This window comes from Gorilla gorilla, chromosome 15, assembly GCF_029281585.2.
Source record: "Gorilla gorilla gorilla isolate KB3781 chromosome 15, NHGRI_mGorGor1-v2.1_pri, whole genome shotgun sequence".
Taxonomy (NCBI): domain Eukaryota; kingdom Metazoa; phylum Chordata; class Mammalia; order Primates; family Hominidae; genus Gorilla; species Gorilla gorilla.
In genome coordinates, this window is record NC_073239.2 from 77,405,486 (window position 1) to 77,421,853 (window position 16,368).

Consider the following 16,368-nt stretch of genomic DNA (forward strand, 5'->3'; position numbering starts at 1 on the left):
ATGAACAACAAAAAACAGAAGAGACTAAAACCAAAACATGGAAAAAGCTAGCAGCAGAAGAGTTAAAAGGATGGTTTAGAATGAAGCAGACAGAAAGCAAGGTAGGATGTGGGGATAAAGAAGACTTAGTACAAACAGTGGAGTTATAATCTGATAGGAAAGCATATGAACGATTCTGGAGGTTGAAAGAGGATTAAAGTTTCAGGTTCATCATCAGGGAAGATCTCTCTGACAAACAGGTGAGACTTAGACCAATTAAGAATTACTTAGGCATCTATTACAGTGGTACTGTATTAGAAGTATTTATTTACATGTCAGTCTTCCCTACTAAACTCAGAGCTCCTTGGAAGAGAGCTCTGTATCGTCTTCAGTATTGCCTGGCATAAGGTAGGTTTCCAATGATGAATGAATAAATGTAACTCACCTCCTTTGCACCTTCCATTCTAACAAGTAATAAGCAATTTAACTGGAATTTTCTTTGGTAAGACAGACCAATATGACATTTTCATTGGTTTGGTTCCTAAGACACGCCACTTAAACCCAAATATATATGCCATTTTATTCTCACCAAAGTTGCTTGCTTCTGATCACATGAATATACATGAAAACGAATCCAAGATGACCTTTAAAATTACTTTTTAAATCTTTTAATTAAACACAAAACAAATCCATGTTATTCTCACAAAGGAAACACAGTAACAATTAAAATACAAAATAATGCTTATCTAATAAAAATTATAAGTACAAATACTATTGTGGATACATGTTTAATGTCCATTTAGTAAGTGATGGAAAGGGAGCAGGCACTGAAAAATAAAGTCACAGCATAAGCTGATTATTATATTCTTTTCATTACAAAGATATCATAATTAAAACAATATAACAAAAATATTCATACCTCGAAATTTCATAAAAATTGTTTCATTCATTTTTAATTGTTCAGTACATGCCAACACTCTGCTTTGAATTTCTTCATGTTCTCTTTTCTTCTCATAATATTCACGTGAAAAGGGTGTTTCTGAGTATTTTAGTTGGTACTGCTTCAAAACTTCTTTATACTGACATATATAATCATGATACATTTCTCTGTTAAAATTAAATGATGTTTATATAACAACAACAGATCTAAAAACTTTGTGAATACACTGTTAAAGTCTACTAAACATAAAAGGCAAATCAAATGTCTTATTCTTGCTTCCCTCAATATTGTCTGCCCTTTAGACTTTCCTTAACTCCACCACACTTCTCAACTTGACTTTTTCTTCATTACCTGAGTGATTCACTTCTTAATTCTATTCAATTTAACTCCTACTCCCACTATTTTAATGATGCTATTCTTCCCAAGGTCACCAATGATCAAATTTGTCCAACTGAATGATCTCTTTTTAGTACTCATCCTAACTGACACTTCAGAACCTGGTTCTTCTGATCACTTACTCCTTGTGGAACCTCTATCTTCCCTGGCTTCTGAGTCTCTACTCTCCCCAGCTCAGCTACTTCTATAACCATATCTTTTTAATCTTCAATTTTCATTAGCTAAAATTATCACATGAAGTCATGTTCTATGTATTAGAACTCTGTGTTCACCATCATGTGTACCCCATAACTATTTTATGAAGAAAATTTTATCACAGTTTAGAAGAACTCCTCTACTCCAGCTCCAATAGTAGTGGATGGTCATCTATTTAGGCACAAATCTTGAGTGAGACAGTTAATTCTTGCAAAAGGACATTAACCCTTTTTTCTTTTTTATTATACTTTTAAGTTTTAGGGTATATGTGCACAACGTGCAGGTTTGTTACATATGTATACATGTGCCATGTTGGTGTGCTGCACCCATTAACTTGTCATTTAGCATTAGGTATATCTCCTAATGCTATCTCTCCCTCCTACCCCCTCCCCACAACAGGCCCCGGGGTGTGATGTTCCCCTTCCTGTGTCCATGTGTTCTCATTGTTCAATTCTCACCTACGAGTGAGAATATGCGGTGTTTGCTTTTTTGTCCTTGCAATAATAGTTTGCTGAGAATGATGGTTTCCAGCTTCATCCATGTCCCTACAAAGGACATTAACTCATCATTTTTTATGGCTGCATAGTATTCCATGATGTATATGTGCCACATTTTCTTAATCCAGTCTACCATTGTTGGACATTTGGCTTGGTTCCAAGTCTTTGCTATAGTGAATAGTGCTGCAATAAACATACGTGTGCATGTGTCTTTATAGCAACATGATTTATAATCCTTTGGGTATATACCCAGTAATGGGATGGCTGGGTCAAATGGTAATTCTAGTTCTAGATCCCTGAGGAATCACCACACTGACTTCCACAATGGTTGAACTAGTTTACAGTCCCACCAACAGTGTAAAAGTGTTCCTATTTCTCCACATCCTCTCCAGCACCTGTTGTTTCCTGACTTTTTAATAATCGCCATTCTAACTGGTGTGAGATGGTATCTCATTGTGGTTTTGATTTGCATTTCTCTGATGGCCAGTGATGATGAGCATTTTTTCATGTGTCTTTTGACTGCATAAATGTCTTCTTTTGAGAAGTGTCTGTACATATCCTTCACCCACTTTTTGATGGGGTTCTTTGTTTTTTTCTTGTAAATTTGTTTAAGTTCATTATAGATTCTGGATATCAGCCCTTTCTCAGATGAGTAGATTGCAAAAATTTTCTCCCATTCTGTAGGTTGCCTGTTCACGCTGATGCTAGTTTCTTTTGCTGTGCAGAAGCTCTTTAGTTTAATTAGATCCCATTTGTCAATTTTGGCTTTTGTTGCCATTGCTTTTGGTGTTTTAGACATGAAGTCCTTGCCCATGCCTATGACCTGAATGGTATTGCCTAGGTTTTCTCCTAGGGTTTCATGGTTTTAGGTCTAACATGTAAGTCTTTAATCCATCTTGAATTAATTTTTGTATAAGGTGTAAGGAAGGGATCCAGTTTCAGCTTTCTACATATGGCTAGCCAGTTTTCCCAGCACCATTTATTAAATAGGGAATCCTTTCCCCATTTCTTGTTTTTGTCAGGGTTGTCAAAGATCAGATAGTTGCAGATATGAGGCATTATTTCTGAGGGCTCTGTTCTGTTCCATTGGTCCATCTCTCTCTTTTGGTACCAGTACCATGTTGTTTTGGTTGCTGTAGCCTTGTAGTGTAGTTTGAAGTCAGGTAGTGTGATGCCTCCAGCTTTGTTCTTTTGGCTTACGATCGACTGGGCAATGCAGGCTCTTTTGTGGTTCCATATGAACTTTAAAGTAGTTTTTTCCAATTCTGTGATTAAAGTCATTGGTAGCTTGATGGGGATGGCACTGAATCTATAAATTATCTTGGGCAGTATGGCCATTTTCACGATATTGATTCTTCCTACCCATGAGCATGGAATGTTCTTCCATTTGTTTGTGTCCTCTCTTATTTCATTGAGCAGTGGTTTGTAGTTCTCCTTGAAGAAGTCCTTCATATCCCTTCTAAGTTGGATTCCTAAGTATTTTATTCTCTTTGAAGCAATTGTGAATGGGAGTTCACTCGTGATTTGGCTGTTTGTCTGTTATTAGTGTATAAGAATGCTTGTGATTTTTGCACATTGATTTTGTATCCTGAGACTTTGCTGAAGTTGCCTACCAGCTTAAGGAGACTTTGGGCTGAGACAATGGTGTTTTCTAGATATACAATCATGTCATCTGCAAACAGGGACAATTTGACTTCCTCTTTTCCTAATTGAATACCATTTATTTCTTTCTCCTGTCTGATTGCCCTGGCCAGAACTTCCAACACTATGTTGAATAGGAGTGGTGAGAGAGGTCATCCCTATCTTGTGCCAGTTTTCAAAGGGAATGCTTCCAGTTTTTGCCCATTCAGTATGATATTGGCTGTGGGTTTGTCATAAATAGCTCTTATTATTTTGAGATACGTCCCATCAATACCTTATTGAGAGTTTTTAGCATGAAGCGTTGTTGAATTTTATCAAAGGCCTTTTCTGCACCTATTGAGATAATCATGTGGTCTTTGTCATTAGTTCTGTTTATATGCTGGATTACGTTTATTGATTTGCATATGTTGAACCAGCCTTGCATCCCAGGGATGAAGCCCACTTGTTCGTGGTGGATAAGCGTTTTGATGTGCTGCTGGATTCAGTTTGCCAGTATTTTATTGAGGATTTTTGCATGGATGTTCATCAGGGATATTGGTCTAAAATTCTCTTTTTTTGTTGTGTCTTCACTAGGCTTTGGTATCAGGATGATGCTGGCCTCATAAAATGAGTTAGGGAGGATTCCCTCTTTTTCTATTGATTGGAATAGTTTCAGAAGGAATGGTACCAGCTCCTCCTTATACCTCTGGTAGAATTCAGCTGTGAATCCATCTGGTCCTGGACTTTTTTGGTTGGTAAACTATTAATTATTGCCTCAATTTCAGAGCCTGTTATTGGTCCATTCAGAGATTCAACTTCTTCCTGGTTTAGTCTTGGGAGAGTGTATGTGTCGAGGAATTTATCCATTTCTTCTAGATTTTCTAGTTTATTTGCATAGAGGTGTTTATAGTATGCTCTGATGGTAGTTTGTATTTTTGTGGGATTGGTGGTGATATCCCCTTTATCATTTTTTATTGCATCTATTTGATTCTTCTCTCTTTTCTTCATTAGTCTTGCTGGCGGTCTATCAATTTTGTTTATCTTTTCAAAAAACCAGCTCCTACACAAAAAACCCTTCAAATAACCTTTTTTTCTTATTTGACCTGTGCTCAATTCTACAAGAATCAAAATTACGATGGTCTATGGGCCAAATCTAATCTGCCACCTATTTTTGTACAGCCCATGAACTATGAATGATTTTTACATGTTTAAATTATTGAAAAAATCAAAAGAATATTCCATAACACATTAAAATTATATGAAATTTAAACTTCAATGTCCATAAATAAAGTTTTATTAGACCATAGCTCATTTATTTACATATTATCTGAAATTCTCTGGTGCCATAATAGCAGAGTGGAGTAGTCATGGCAGATGTTGGCCCACAAAGGTTAAAATATTAATACTTACTATCTGGTCCTTTACCAAAAAAGCTTGCCAACTCTAATCGAAAACATTGAAAATGTTAAATCCAGTTCTTTATAGAAAATATATTCTTAAATCTTCTTTTTGCCCAATTCTTATCAAATACTTAGTTTCAAAAAACTCATAGAAAAATTTTTGAAAATATATAGTCCTTACATTCCTCAAGATTTTCTCATTTCTTGGATCAAGGTATACTCTATCGGGGAGTTTCTTAAAAGATTCTCTGAGGATTATCTCACCTTAGCAGATTAGAGAAGAGCAAGTTTCAAAAACTGCACACATGAGAAGAAAAGTAAGGATAACAGCCTTGTGCTAGTCAGCGGGTCTGAATCTTAAGAAAGTTTTAATTTCTGAATATTACTAAACTGTCCCCTTTAGCAAGGAAAAGCAGTTGAGCCCCAAACAAGCTCCTATTCCTCTAAACGCATATTTGCTAATTAAGACCCACTTACTATTTAATCGCTTGGGAAAAATGGTCCAGGGAAGAAATACCTATAAGAAAATTAAGCCTGGGTTACCAGTTCCAGGTGAGATGAATATGCCACATCCACCCTATTCGTACTGTATATTCATGCTCACTCTTCTAACACACTCCATATAGAAACTCTGGCAGAGCCTAGCATAGGTAAGTCATAGTTAAACAAGAGCCATTATTATCTCATCTGTGCCAGCAATACTATTTTTCATGAATGACTTGAACAGGGATGGGAGATTAGGAGAAACAAGCAACTGGTGCCTCTACTTCCTCCATTATCCATGAAACCAACAAATGAGTTATTTTCCATTTATAAATGCCTGGTATTGAAGCATCAATTCAATTAAGCTATGTGGCTGATTTAAGAAAAAAACAGACAACTGTTTTCACTTTAATACCTTCAGTTAGCTCACAGAAGTCCTCTATAACAAACACTGTTAGAGAAGTACATATTTTAACTGGTTTGCTTTAGCCTCTCACAGAATCATTTTTAAGAATTAATGTTGTATAGTCATGACTTACATTGACAGATGTTATAAGAAGCAGTTATATATACTGTGTTTGGGGCTGGGGGAGGTCACTGAAGCACACTGCACAATTTCCCCTTTAGAGGACCCAGAGGAGAAATTTCTCTCAAACCTCAGGAAAAGCCTCTACTTATCCTAAGCAATTGACCTGTTTTTTTAAATGAATATTATGAATCCCACACTGATTATATTTCCACAATGCCTTGACTACTAGGAATTTGAAAGCTTAATTCGTACCTATATCTAACAAATGTGCGGGATACATAGTATGAATTTCTAACTTTATCAAAGGCTTCAACTTCCTATATTTTCCTTACTTCCCTGCAGCCTTGATTTTTAATCTAGTTTCTTTAAACACGATCCTTTCAAGATGATTATTTAGTCAAATCATCTAAAATTCTTTTTTAAATGAAGCAGGATGTATAAATGACAAGACAAGTCTCCTTCATTGATCCCACCCTCTGCCTACCCTCTAGATGATGGTGTACTCCAGCTTTCTCCTCTTTTTGCTCCATACATTTCCATGGGCAATCTCATGTATTTCCATGATTTCAAAATGAAGTCTATATCTATAACTTTAGTCCCTACCTTTTCTTAAGAATTGTCTTTGAATATATAGAGTATTGCATTCTAGATTTTGCACGTTTTAGTTACAACATAAAAATAGATACTGCTCTCATCCAACTATATTAAAAATAAAAACATTTCAATGTCTTAGGTGAAATTTTTATGCTATATAATGTGTTCAAAGTCTCTTGTCTTGTTTCATTACATTCACTAATTATATTTAATCCCCAAAACAATGTGATTATGCATATAATAAAATAAATTCATACAATTATTGGTGTTTCTCTATTAGAATATAACCACTCCATTAAATCAGCTGTCTAAAAAACAGAAGTTTGATATAAAATACCATTCAGACATCAATATCCCAAATTTGTTATAAGCTAATTCTACAGGTAACTATTCCCCAAGATGTTTGCCTGAACAGTTCACTCATAAAGACCATTAATTGATGGACTCTGCTATAATAATTGCCACTGAGAAACAGTTTATATCTAAGGCCATATCTAAATATATCTAGGGTTAGAGAGAGCTTTACAACAAGTAGGTAGACGTTCCACTGCACCCAAGGAGTCCAAAACACTACATTTACTTAAAAACAAAAACTCCTGGCCGGGCATGGTGGCTCACGCCTGTAATCCCAGCACTTTGGGAGGCCGAGGCGGGCGGATCACGAGGTCAGGAGATCGAGACCATCCTGGCTAACATGGTGAAACCCTGTCTCTACTAAAAATACACAAAATTAGCCGGGCGAGGTGGCGGGCACCTGTAGTCTCAGCTACTTGGGAGGCTGAGGCAAAAGAATGGCGTGAACCCGGGAGGCAGAGCTTGCAGTGAGCCAAGATCATGCCACTGCACTTCAGCCTGGGGGACAGAGCGAGACTCCATCTCAAAAAAAAAAAAAAAACCAAAAAACTCCTTGAGTACAAAATGTCTACATTTTTCAACTGACATTCTTACACACCATGTCCTAATAATACAAACTTATAGAATTGATAAACTTCATATGAGTACTATACTTGTCTTTTTCAATAGTTTCTTGATAAACAGTAAATTGGTCCTGCATATAATCTTCATGTTTACGAAAAACATCACATGTTGGCTTCCAGCTATAGAAAAAAATATATTTGTAATTAGCAACTCAGAATGATAAACAAATTGATAGAGATAATAAAAAAAATGAACATAATCATTTAAAGAGAAACGAATCTTTCTCTTCCTGGAGAAAACAAGCTCACGTCAAGAAAAGTATTTCCATCTCATATCACTCCCACTACCTCCATTCAAGGACTATTATGCTCGAATATCAATATTCATGAATTTTTATATTAAACTTGTTTTTGAACCATTACTAGGGAAGGAGCAAATGTGACATGGCTGGATTGTGTATTGCTATTGCATTTCTGTTATACACTTTGTAACACTCCAATATCAGCCTTTCTTTCTCATCACATTTCTAAGATTTTGGTCAAAAAAATTCTTTTGGAGTAAGCATTCAAAGAACTAGAATAAGGGCTAAAGAGAGGTTTTTTTGCTCCTTTAACACTTAGAAAACAGGTGTCACATCATCCTGAATTACAAAAAAAAAGAAAAACCAGAGCAAATGAATTACAAAATCAGACAATACGAATATAACAAATATTCATCTTATACATTTTTGTTACGTAACTTGAAAGAATATTACCAATACAAAAAAATATAAAATTAATATATACCATGGCGGCTTCCAGTGTAAGTATTTTTCAAATATTGCCCTTTTTTCTAACATTTTTTTTCAGATTCAAAAAGTATACATGCCCAATTTGGAAGCACAGAAAAGTATATGTAAGAAAATAACTATTAGTCATATTCTCAATATTGAATAATGACTACTATTATTGTTTTAATAAATTGTTTCCAGATGTTACTATAATTATACATTTTAACATCGAGAGCTTATCCTCCTTTATCACTTAGTAACAGAACTTGTACTTAAATATGTCTGAATTTCTGACCATTTCCTTAGAAAATATTCTCCAAAATGAAATTAGAAGATCAAAAATTATACATACATATATTCTCAATATTTTTAAATGTCATAAATACTCATGGTCATAAAGATAGCAACAGTAGACATTGGAAACTAGTAGAGGGGGAAGAGGTGAAAAACTATTGAGTACTATGCTCTCGCTACCTGGGTGATGGGATCAGTCGTACCCCAAACCTCTGCATTACACAATATAACTATCTCATAAACTTGCACATGTGCCCTTGAATCTAAAATAAAAATTGGAATTATTTTAAAATTCCATAAAACATACATGTTCATTGAGAAGGTATTCACTATAAGCCTTTTGATGTACATCCTTCTAGACTTTTTGTAATTATATATAAATATACAATTACTAAATTAGCTTAATATTATGAATATTGTTTTTTAATCTGCTTTGACCAATTTGTAACTTTAAAAAGCAAGTTGCAGACCTTGCTTTTTAAAAACCTTCCTTTACCGTTAACATCTTCCCATGTCAATAAATATACACCTATATCACAATTTCACTGGCTGCCTAATGTTCATTCATATGGATATACCAAAACTCATTTAACCAGTTCCCTAATGCTGAACATTAGAGTTGCTCCCAATATTTCCTATCATTATAAAAAGGCTGAAATGGAACTCAACTTAATAGAAAAAATAAATAACCTGACATTTTCAATGGGCAAAGGATCTGAATAGACATTTCTCAAAGAAGAGATACAAATGGCCAACAGATATATGAAAAAATGCTCAATGCCTCTAATCATCAGGGTAATTCAAATTAAAACCAAAATAAGATATTACCTCACTCCTGTTAGAATGGCTGTTATCAAAAAGATGAATAAGGCTGGCTGCGGTGGCCCACACCTGTAATCCCATTACTCTGGAAGGGTGAGGCAGGCATATCACCTGAGGTCAGGAGTTCAAGACCAGCCTGGCCAACATGGTGAAACCCTGTCTCTATTAAAAATACAAAACTTAGCTGGGCATGGTGGTGCATGCCTGTAATCCCAGCTACTCGGAAGGCTGAGACAGGAGAATCACTTGAACCCGGGAGGCGGAGGGTGGAGGTCGCAGTGAGCGAGATCGTGCGATTGCACTCCAGCCTGGGTGACAAGAGTGAAACTCCATCTCAAAAAAATAAAAAAGGTGAATAACAACAACTTTTGGGGAGGATGTGGAGAAATGGAAACTCTTGGACACTGTTGGTGGAAGTGTAAATTAGTACAACTACTTCAGAAAATAGTATGGCAGGTCCTCAAAAAACTAAAAATAGAATTACCATATGATCCAGCCATCCCACTTTTGAGTATTCGTCCAAAGGAAACGAAATCAGTACATCAAAGAGATATCTGCCCTCCCATGTTCATTTTAGCATTATTCATAATATCAAGGTATGGAAGCAACCTAAGTGTTCCACAAGAGATGATGGATAATGAAAGTGTGGCATAGATACACTATGAAATACTATACAGCCTGAAAAAAGTAGGAAATTCTGTCATTCAAGACAACATAAATGGAACTAAAACATGTTATGCTAAGTGAAATAAGCCAGGCAGGTAATGGCAAATACTGTATGATCTCGCTTATATGTAGTATCTAAAAAAGTCAATCTCATATAAACAGAGAGTAGAAAGGTGGTTACCAGAGGTGGGGTTGAGGTAAAGAAAAAATGGGGAAAGGGAAGATGTTGATCAAAGAACAGAAAGTTTAAGTTGGAGTGGAGGAAAAAAAATTAGTGATCTACTGCACCGTATAGTGACTACAGTTAAATAATATATATTTCAAAAATGCTAGAAAAATGAGCTTTTTAATATTCTCATCACAAAAAAATAAGTTGGTAAGGTGATGAATCTTAATTAGCTTCTTTCAACAATGTGCACATAGATCAAAATATCACATTTTGATCTAAACATACATAATTATTTTTCAATTAAAAATAAATTGTAAAAATGTTCTGTGTATGAAAAAAAGACTGACATAAACATTTGGTTGTACATTACATCTTTGAGAGGATCTCTATTTCCTTATGAAAAATTCTCAGAAATGGAATCACTTAATCAAAATTTATGCTTGGGCCAGGCGCAGTGGCTCACATGTATAATCCCAGCACTTTGGGAGGCCGAAGTGGGAGGATTACTTGCATCCAGGAGTTCGAGACCAGCCTGAGCAACACAGTGAGACTCCATCTCTATTTTTTTTTAAAATCATGCTTATTTTTAAAGCTTTTAAAATATATACTGGCATGTCATCTAAAAGATTTATACTACTGTACACTCCTACAGTGTATGAGAGTTGATATTCTTATTTCTTGCCAGTGCTAGGTGTTATTTTTTTAAATCTCAGCAAAACTCAGAGGCAAAAATAATAGCATTTAATTATTGCTTTAATTTAGATATTTCTGACTATTAGTAAGATTGAGCATTTCTGCACATGTATTAGACTTGTGTATTTTTTTCATTTTGGTATTTACCCGTTTATCTTCTTTGCTCATTTTTCTAATAGGACTTTTGCTTTTTCTTATTAATTTCTACAAGTACTTTATGTTTTTAAACAATCCTTATTTGACACTTTTCCTAGCTTATCCTTTTGTCTTTTACATCATTATAGGGTATTTTTCTTTTTAATTTGTGTGCAGTCATATTTATCCATCATTTCCTATGTGGTTTCTGATTTTGGCGACATATTTAGAAAGACCTTCCTCTCTCAAAGATTATATAGCACTTACATTTTTCTAGTACTTTCATAGATTCTTATTTCACATTTAAATCTCGTAACCAGTATGCTGAAACCATAAACTAGAGGTATTCATGAATTTAGACATATTAAAATCAACAGATCCTACTGACTCTCCTCAGACCCAGCAGAAATTAAGCTTTTACAAAGTACAGTGTATCCAGGACACGGTAGGTTCTACGGGGAAACTACTAGTACTTTTCCACAACCCAATGCAGCTAATTGAGGAAAACCACTGGTAAAATCTACTACAATAAAACCCAAATCAAAATAAAAGAAAATGGTCAACAACATGTAAGTTCTGGCTGATCAGATTACCAAAATATTTAAACACTGACAATTCCAGTGTTGGCAAGAGTATGAGGAAATAGGAACTCTCCTACACTGTTTTTTAATAATTCATTTTCTATTTATAAAAGTAATAGTCTTTATAATAAGTCAATCAATGTGTCACTGCATAAAATTTTGTTCCCATACATTGCTGGTGGGAGCACAAATTGGTATAAACTTTTTGGAGAGCAGTTTGGTATTATCGACCCAATGTTTAAATGTGCATACTCTTTAGCAATTTCACTTCTAGGAGCCCATTCTATAGCAATAGATCTCTATATGTGGAAGTATATCTGTACATGACTGGAAATAACCTAAATTTCCATTAATAGGGGAATGGCTAAATAACAGGCTACATCAATACCAGAAATACCACGGAGCTGTTAAAAAGAATGAAATATATATAAAATTACATGCATAGTACCATTTACATTACGTATTGTTAAATGTTAAAAAGCAAGTTGCAGAATGAAGTGATTCCATTTTTGTAAAAAGGAAAGACAGCTATATAGACAGGTGTGTGTGTGTGTGTGTGCTTGTGTGGTGTGCGTAATAATGATGTTGACTCTTCAAGATCTAAAAGGATGTGAGTGATTACCTATGCAGAGGATGACAGGGTAGGGGACGGGAACTGCAAGCAGGGAAAAACTATTTATACCATATATGTGTATATTGCTTGAACATTTGTATTCGGTATATGTTACTTTTATAATTTCTTAAAACCAGTGGGAAAAAACTAATGGGGGAAAAACAAAAAAGGCTTATTAAAATTTTGAACAACAAAATATTTCAAAACAAATATGATCCTAAAGTACAGTACTTACTACAATGTCCATATAAAACTAAGTACAGAAAATTTATATTTGTAATAAGTCTTTGTTGTTTTTATGTATTTGTTTCAAACTGTCTAGAGTTAACTAGTAGAATCCAGAACCTGAAGCCATGTTGAAAAAATTCTTCACGTATTAAATATTTTTATTTTGAAAAACTTCAGGTTGTATTCCCTCACACAAAAATAAGATCTTGAAAATTCAAAAATGGAAATTGTTTCAAATGTATCTAATAGGAATTTTACATACTGAGCTTATTCAAAAGTTTATAGTTAGATTAAGTGGATCTGAATTAGTGAGCTCTTATAACTGTTTAGTTCTATTTCTCTTCTGATCCTCCTATAATCCCTTTACATAGTGGCATAACAAGGCACATTAAGACTTGATTCATTAGCTAATACAGAATACTACTTTGAAGGAAGTATCTTCAACTGTAAGTTCAAAAACCCTGAATAAAAGAATGCAATTAAAACTGATTCTTTCAAATACTCACTTTCTACAGTTGTCTTTAATCTCCTCACTATGTTTACAGTAATGATCAATTTCCTCATCTATTGCATTTATAGTTTCATGTATCCTACAAATAGTTACTTTGTTTTCCTTAATATCTTCACAGCATTCTACAAAGAGAAAATGTTTATTTTCTTAATGTAGAAATAATAAGTTCAAAATAAACAAATAGGGAAAAAAAAATGGGTATGACAGCTTACCTAAAAGGAAGAGAGCCAGAGAATGGAGAGGAAACGAGGCTTGAGATGGGTGGGACCATATACTAAAATGCAGAGAACCAGGGCCAGGCCTGATCCTAGAGCCAGAAGCTAAGAAGAATTTCAGTTTGGGAATGATGAAAAATAAATGTCCCTAGTACCTCATCTTTAACATAAAAGGGCTAGATTCAGTGATATCTAAGGTCAATCGTATCTTAAGATGCTATGAATTCTTGCAAACATTTATTTGTTAATGACACTAATACAAGCCTTCTGTTTTTGACAAATGTGAAATTTCTATTCATCAATTCTATGTCAATTATTAAATGCACTTTCAACTCACTTATTTCTGTTACTAGTGATTAAATACAAGATAAAATGGACATAATTTCTTGAAAAGATTAAAATAAATTCTTAATATTCTGTATTCTTTTTTGATTACAGAAAATATAACCAAACTCTACCTTTTCAGAACGATGAAGAAATTTAGAACTCTATTTTTTATAGTTGTTTTGTTGGATCTTAAAATACTATACAGTATTTGTGTGATTTGCCTTGCTATTTCTCTGATAACATTATTTTTCAGAATTATTATTCCTGAAAATGTGGCATCTATCGATTTTGATCCCTGATTTCTGGTGGTTTCTATAAGGATAAAAAAATTTCACTCAACTATTTGAAATAACTTGTTATTAGAGAAAAATAACATCTTTTCCACTGCACCTAAGGGGTCATTTCTACTTAAGACAAAATTCTTCACAAAATAATTAAATGCTGAATATAGAAGTTTATTATCAAACAGCTATAGTTAAGTCACATCTATTTTGTCTAGGGTAAATAGTTTATTTGTCGCTAGAGAGAACTGGCACAAAAGTTATAACGCCAACAATAAGTTGCCCTAAACAGAGCAATTGTATGTTATATGCCATAAGGAATTAAAAGACTAAAATATCTTGATCATGCAAAGCTACTTACTATTAATTCTTTGAATCATCTCTTCTTTAGTACTTATGTCTTGCTGATACTGGAAGACTAAAATAAATAATTATCTTGTGACTTCAATTCATTGTTAAAATATCAAATGATCATACAAAAAGCTACTTATTTTTTCACTTTATACCTACCAAATTCTAGCAAAAGCCTGTCCAAACTGACAAACAGGCTGTCATTCATCTTGGATACTATGTTAAATGAAAAAAAAAAATTATAAGATTTTCTGAAGTCATATGCAAAACAGGATATATTTGGTAACGACCTTTTCAATATAGCATTCTTCACAGGAACATGTGCGCAGAGCCAGAACTGGAAGAAGAGAGGCCCCCTTGAGCCCATGGCGACATTCCCAGCCCCTTCCCGGGCCAAGCTCAACGTGCGCTTCAGAAATCTCAGAAATCGTTGTTGAGTCGGGGCACGACTTAAAGTTTTGGGGATGGGGTGGGAAGCACCCGCATAACCGCTTATGCGTGGGATTGCAACAAGCGTCCGGATCTTCCAGGGTTCACGGACACCCAGATTTCTCCACAGGATATGCCCTTTAAAGTAAACGCTCCGAATATGTCCCTTGGTGGCGTGTGTACAACCACGTGTAGCAAAATTCTAACGAAAGCCCTTCCCCACCACCCGGGTAAACCTAGAGAAACAGTGCGATTTCGAATTTACGAATTTACCACGGAGAATCAAAAAAATGGAGGTTTTCACAGAACAGCCAATTCGCATTACGGCATACGCCTGAGGCGGGGTTCGTGTCTACCGTGCCCCTCAGAGCCCAGGAACCACAGCCCGTGCGCCTCCCGCAGTGGGAGTTCGCCCGCCGACTCCCACCCTCACAGCCTCCTGTCCTGGCTTCCCCTCGCCCGAGGCTGCAACACCGCATCCCCCCCATCCCCCGCCTCGCCCTCAGCCTCGGGCCGCACCAACCCGCGGGATAAGGCGACTCCGGTCGTTCTGAGGGGCAGGGCCAGCCAGCCCCCTCCCACCCACGCACACGCTCCCCCTCAGAGCCGCCGGCCCAGAGAAAAACCGCCACATGCAGCTCCCTTCCACACGCACCTAAACAGCCCCTCTGGACCCGAACGCCCACACCCTCCCTCCCTGGGGTCCCAAACTCCACTCAGGACGCCACAGCCGATCCTAACTACAAACGGTCACCGGAACCCTGGCCTGGACTCGCTCAGCCCCGCCCCCACGCCCCTGGTGCCAGCCCTGAGAGACCCCGCGGAGCACGCCGCGGGAGCCGCAGATCGCGCTGAAGAGCAGCGAGATCGCGCTCTGGACGAGACCTGCGCGGCTACAACCGCTCCTTCTTCGCGGGTGGAAGCGCGGAACAAGCCCCGTAAAACCACAGAAGTGGGTGCTGGAGTTAGAGGACCCTCAAAGAAGTAGAGACCTGTCAGAGACTCTCCTGTTTTCTTGAAGACAAGTTGTTTTTTAAAACCTATTTATTCCTCTTGTAACAAGTTTTTAAAAATATTTTGGAGTACAGCAATAAAATTGATATTAACTTTAAACAAGAGTAAAAAATACTCAATTCAATAATCAAAATTCAATTCTGAATTCAGCATTTTTCAAAACATCTTAAAAAGCAAGCACAACTCAAATACATATTAGTTGAATGGACATTTTGAGACTGACTCATTTGCTCAGTTTCAAATAAAGTACATTTTCTGCCCAAAATGCTGTCTTTAGGTAATTTATGCTCTTAGGCTTTGTCTGCCTATCCAAAGTGAAATAAAGAGTGTAAACAAAATCATTAAGCAGTTCAGTCCTCCAAAGTGCCTCAATCCTTTGTATATTTCTCGTAGAAATGTTTTTAACCGTAAATGATCACAATAATTGTCTCAAGTCACCAAAACCTAAGCTGTTTCACGGAATATTTAAGTGAAAAAGAAGGTTTCAGAAGTTTTTCTTCCTTAAGTGCCTCAGATCAGATATGCATAACCAATTTTATTATAGTGTGCTGTCATATTGCTCACTAGTTGGTATTAATATTCAACAAAACTAACATACGTTTTGATAATGTAACAATTTAGCAGATTTATTCTTTTGTGTGTGTGTGTGTGAAAAATCTTTTACTTAGTTTTTCCAGCTTTATTGAGGCATAATTGACAAATAAAAATTGTATTTACCA

At 35.8% G+C, this 16,368-nt stretch overlaps 1 protein-coding gene across 7 annotated transcripts in view; it reads right to left on the reverse strand.

Moving 5' to 3' along the window:
- C15H14orf39 (chromosome 15 C14orf39 homolog) overlaps nt 1–15,462 on the reverse strand; it is a 75,801-nt gene extending 60,339 nt beyond the window's left edge. For 2 of the 7 annotated variants that reach the window (XM_055361942.2, XM_019009347.4), the window contains exons 1-6: nt 14,366–14,538; nt 14,217–14,273; nt 13,028–13,154; nt 7,641–7,730; nt 899–1,086; nt 764–806 (exon numbers count right to left, since the gene is read on the reverse strand). In XM_055361942.2, the coding sequence (XP_055217917.2) occupies nt 764–806; nt 899–1,086; nt 7,641–7,730; nt 13,028–13,154; nt 14,217–14,273; nt 14,366–14,414 (554 nt within the window). In that variant the 5' untranslated portion in view covers nt 14,415–14,538. Of the gene's footprint in view, nt 1–763; nt 807–898; nt 1,087–7,640; nt 7,731–13,027; nt 13,155–14,216; nt 14,274–14,365; nt 14,544–15,158; nt 15,200–15,290 lie in introns of those variants that run through there. The other 5 variants (XM_019009346.4, XM_055361945.2, XM_055361943.2 and 2 more) reach the window with 5 other exon arrangements.
- Nucleotides 15,463–16,368: the final 906 nt, after the last annotated feature.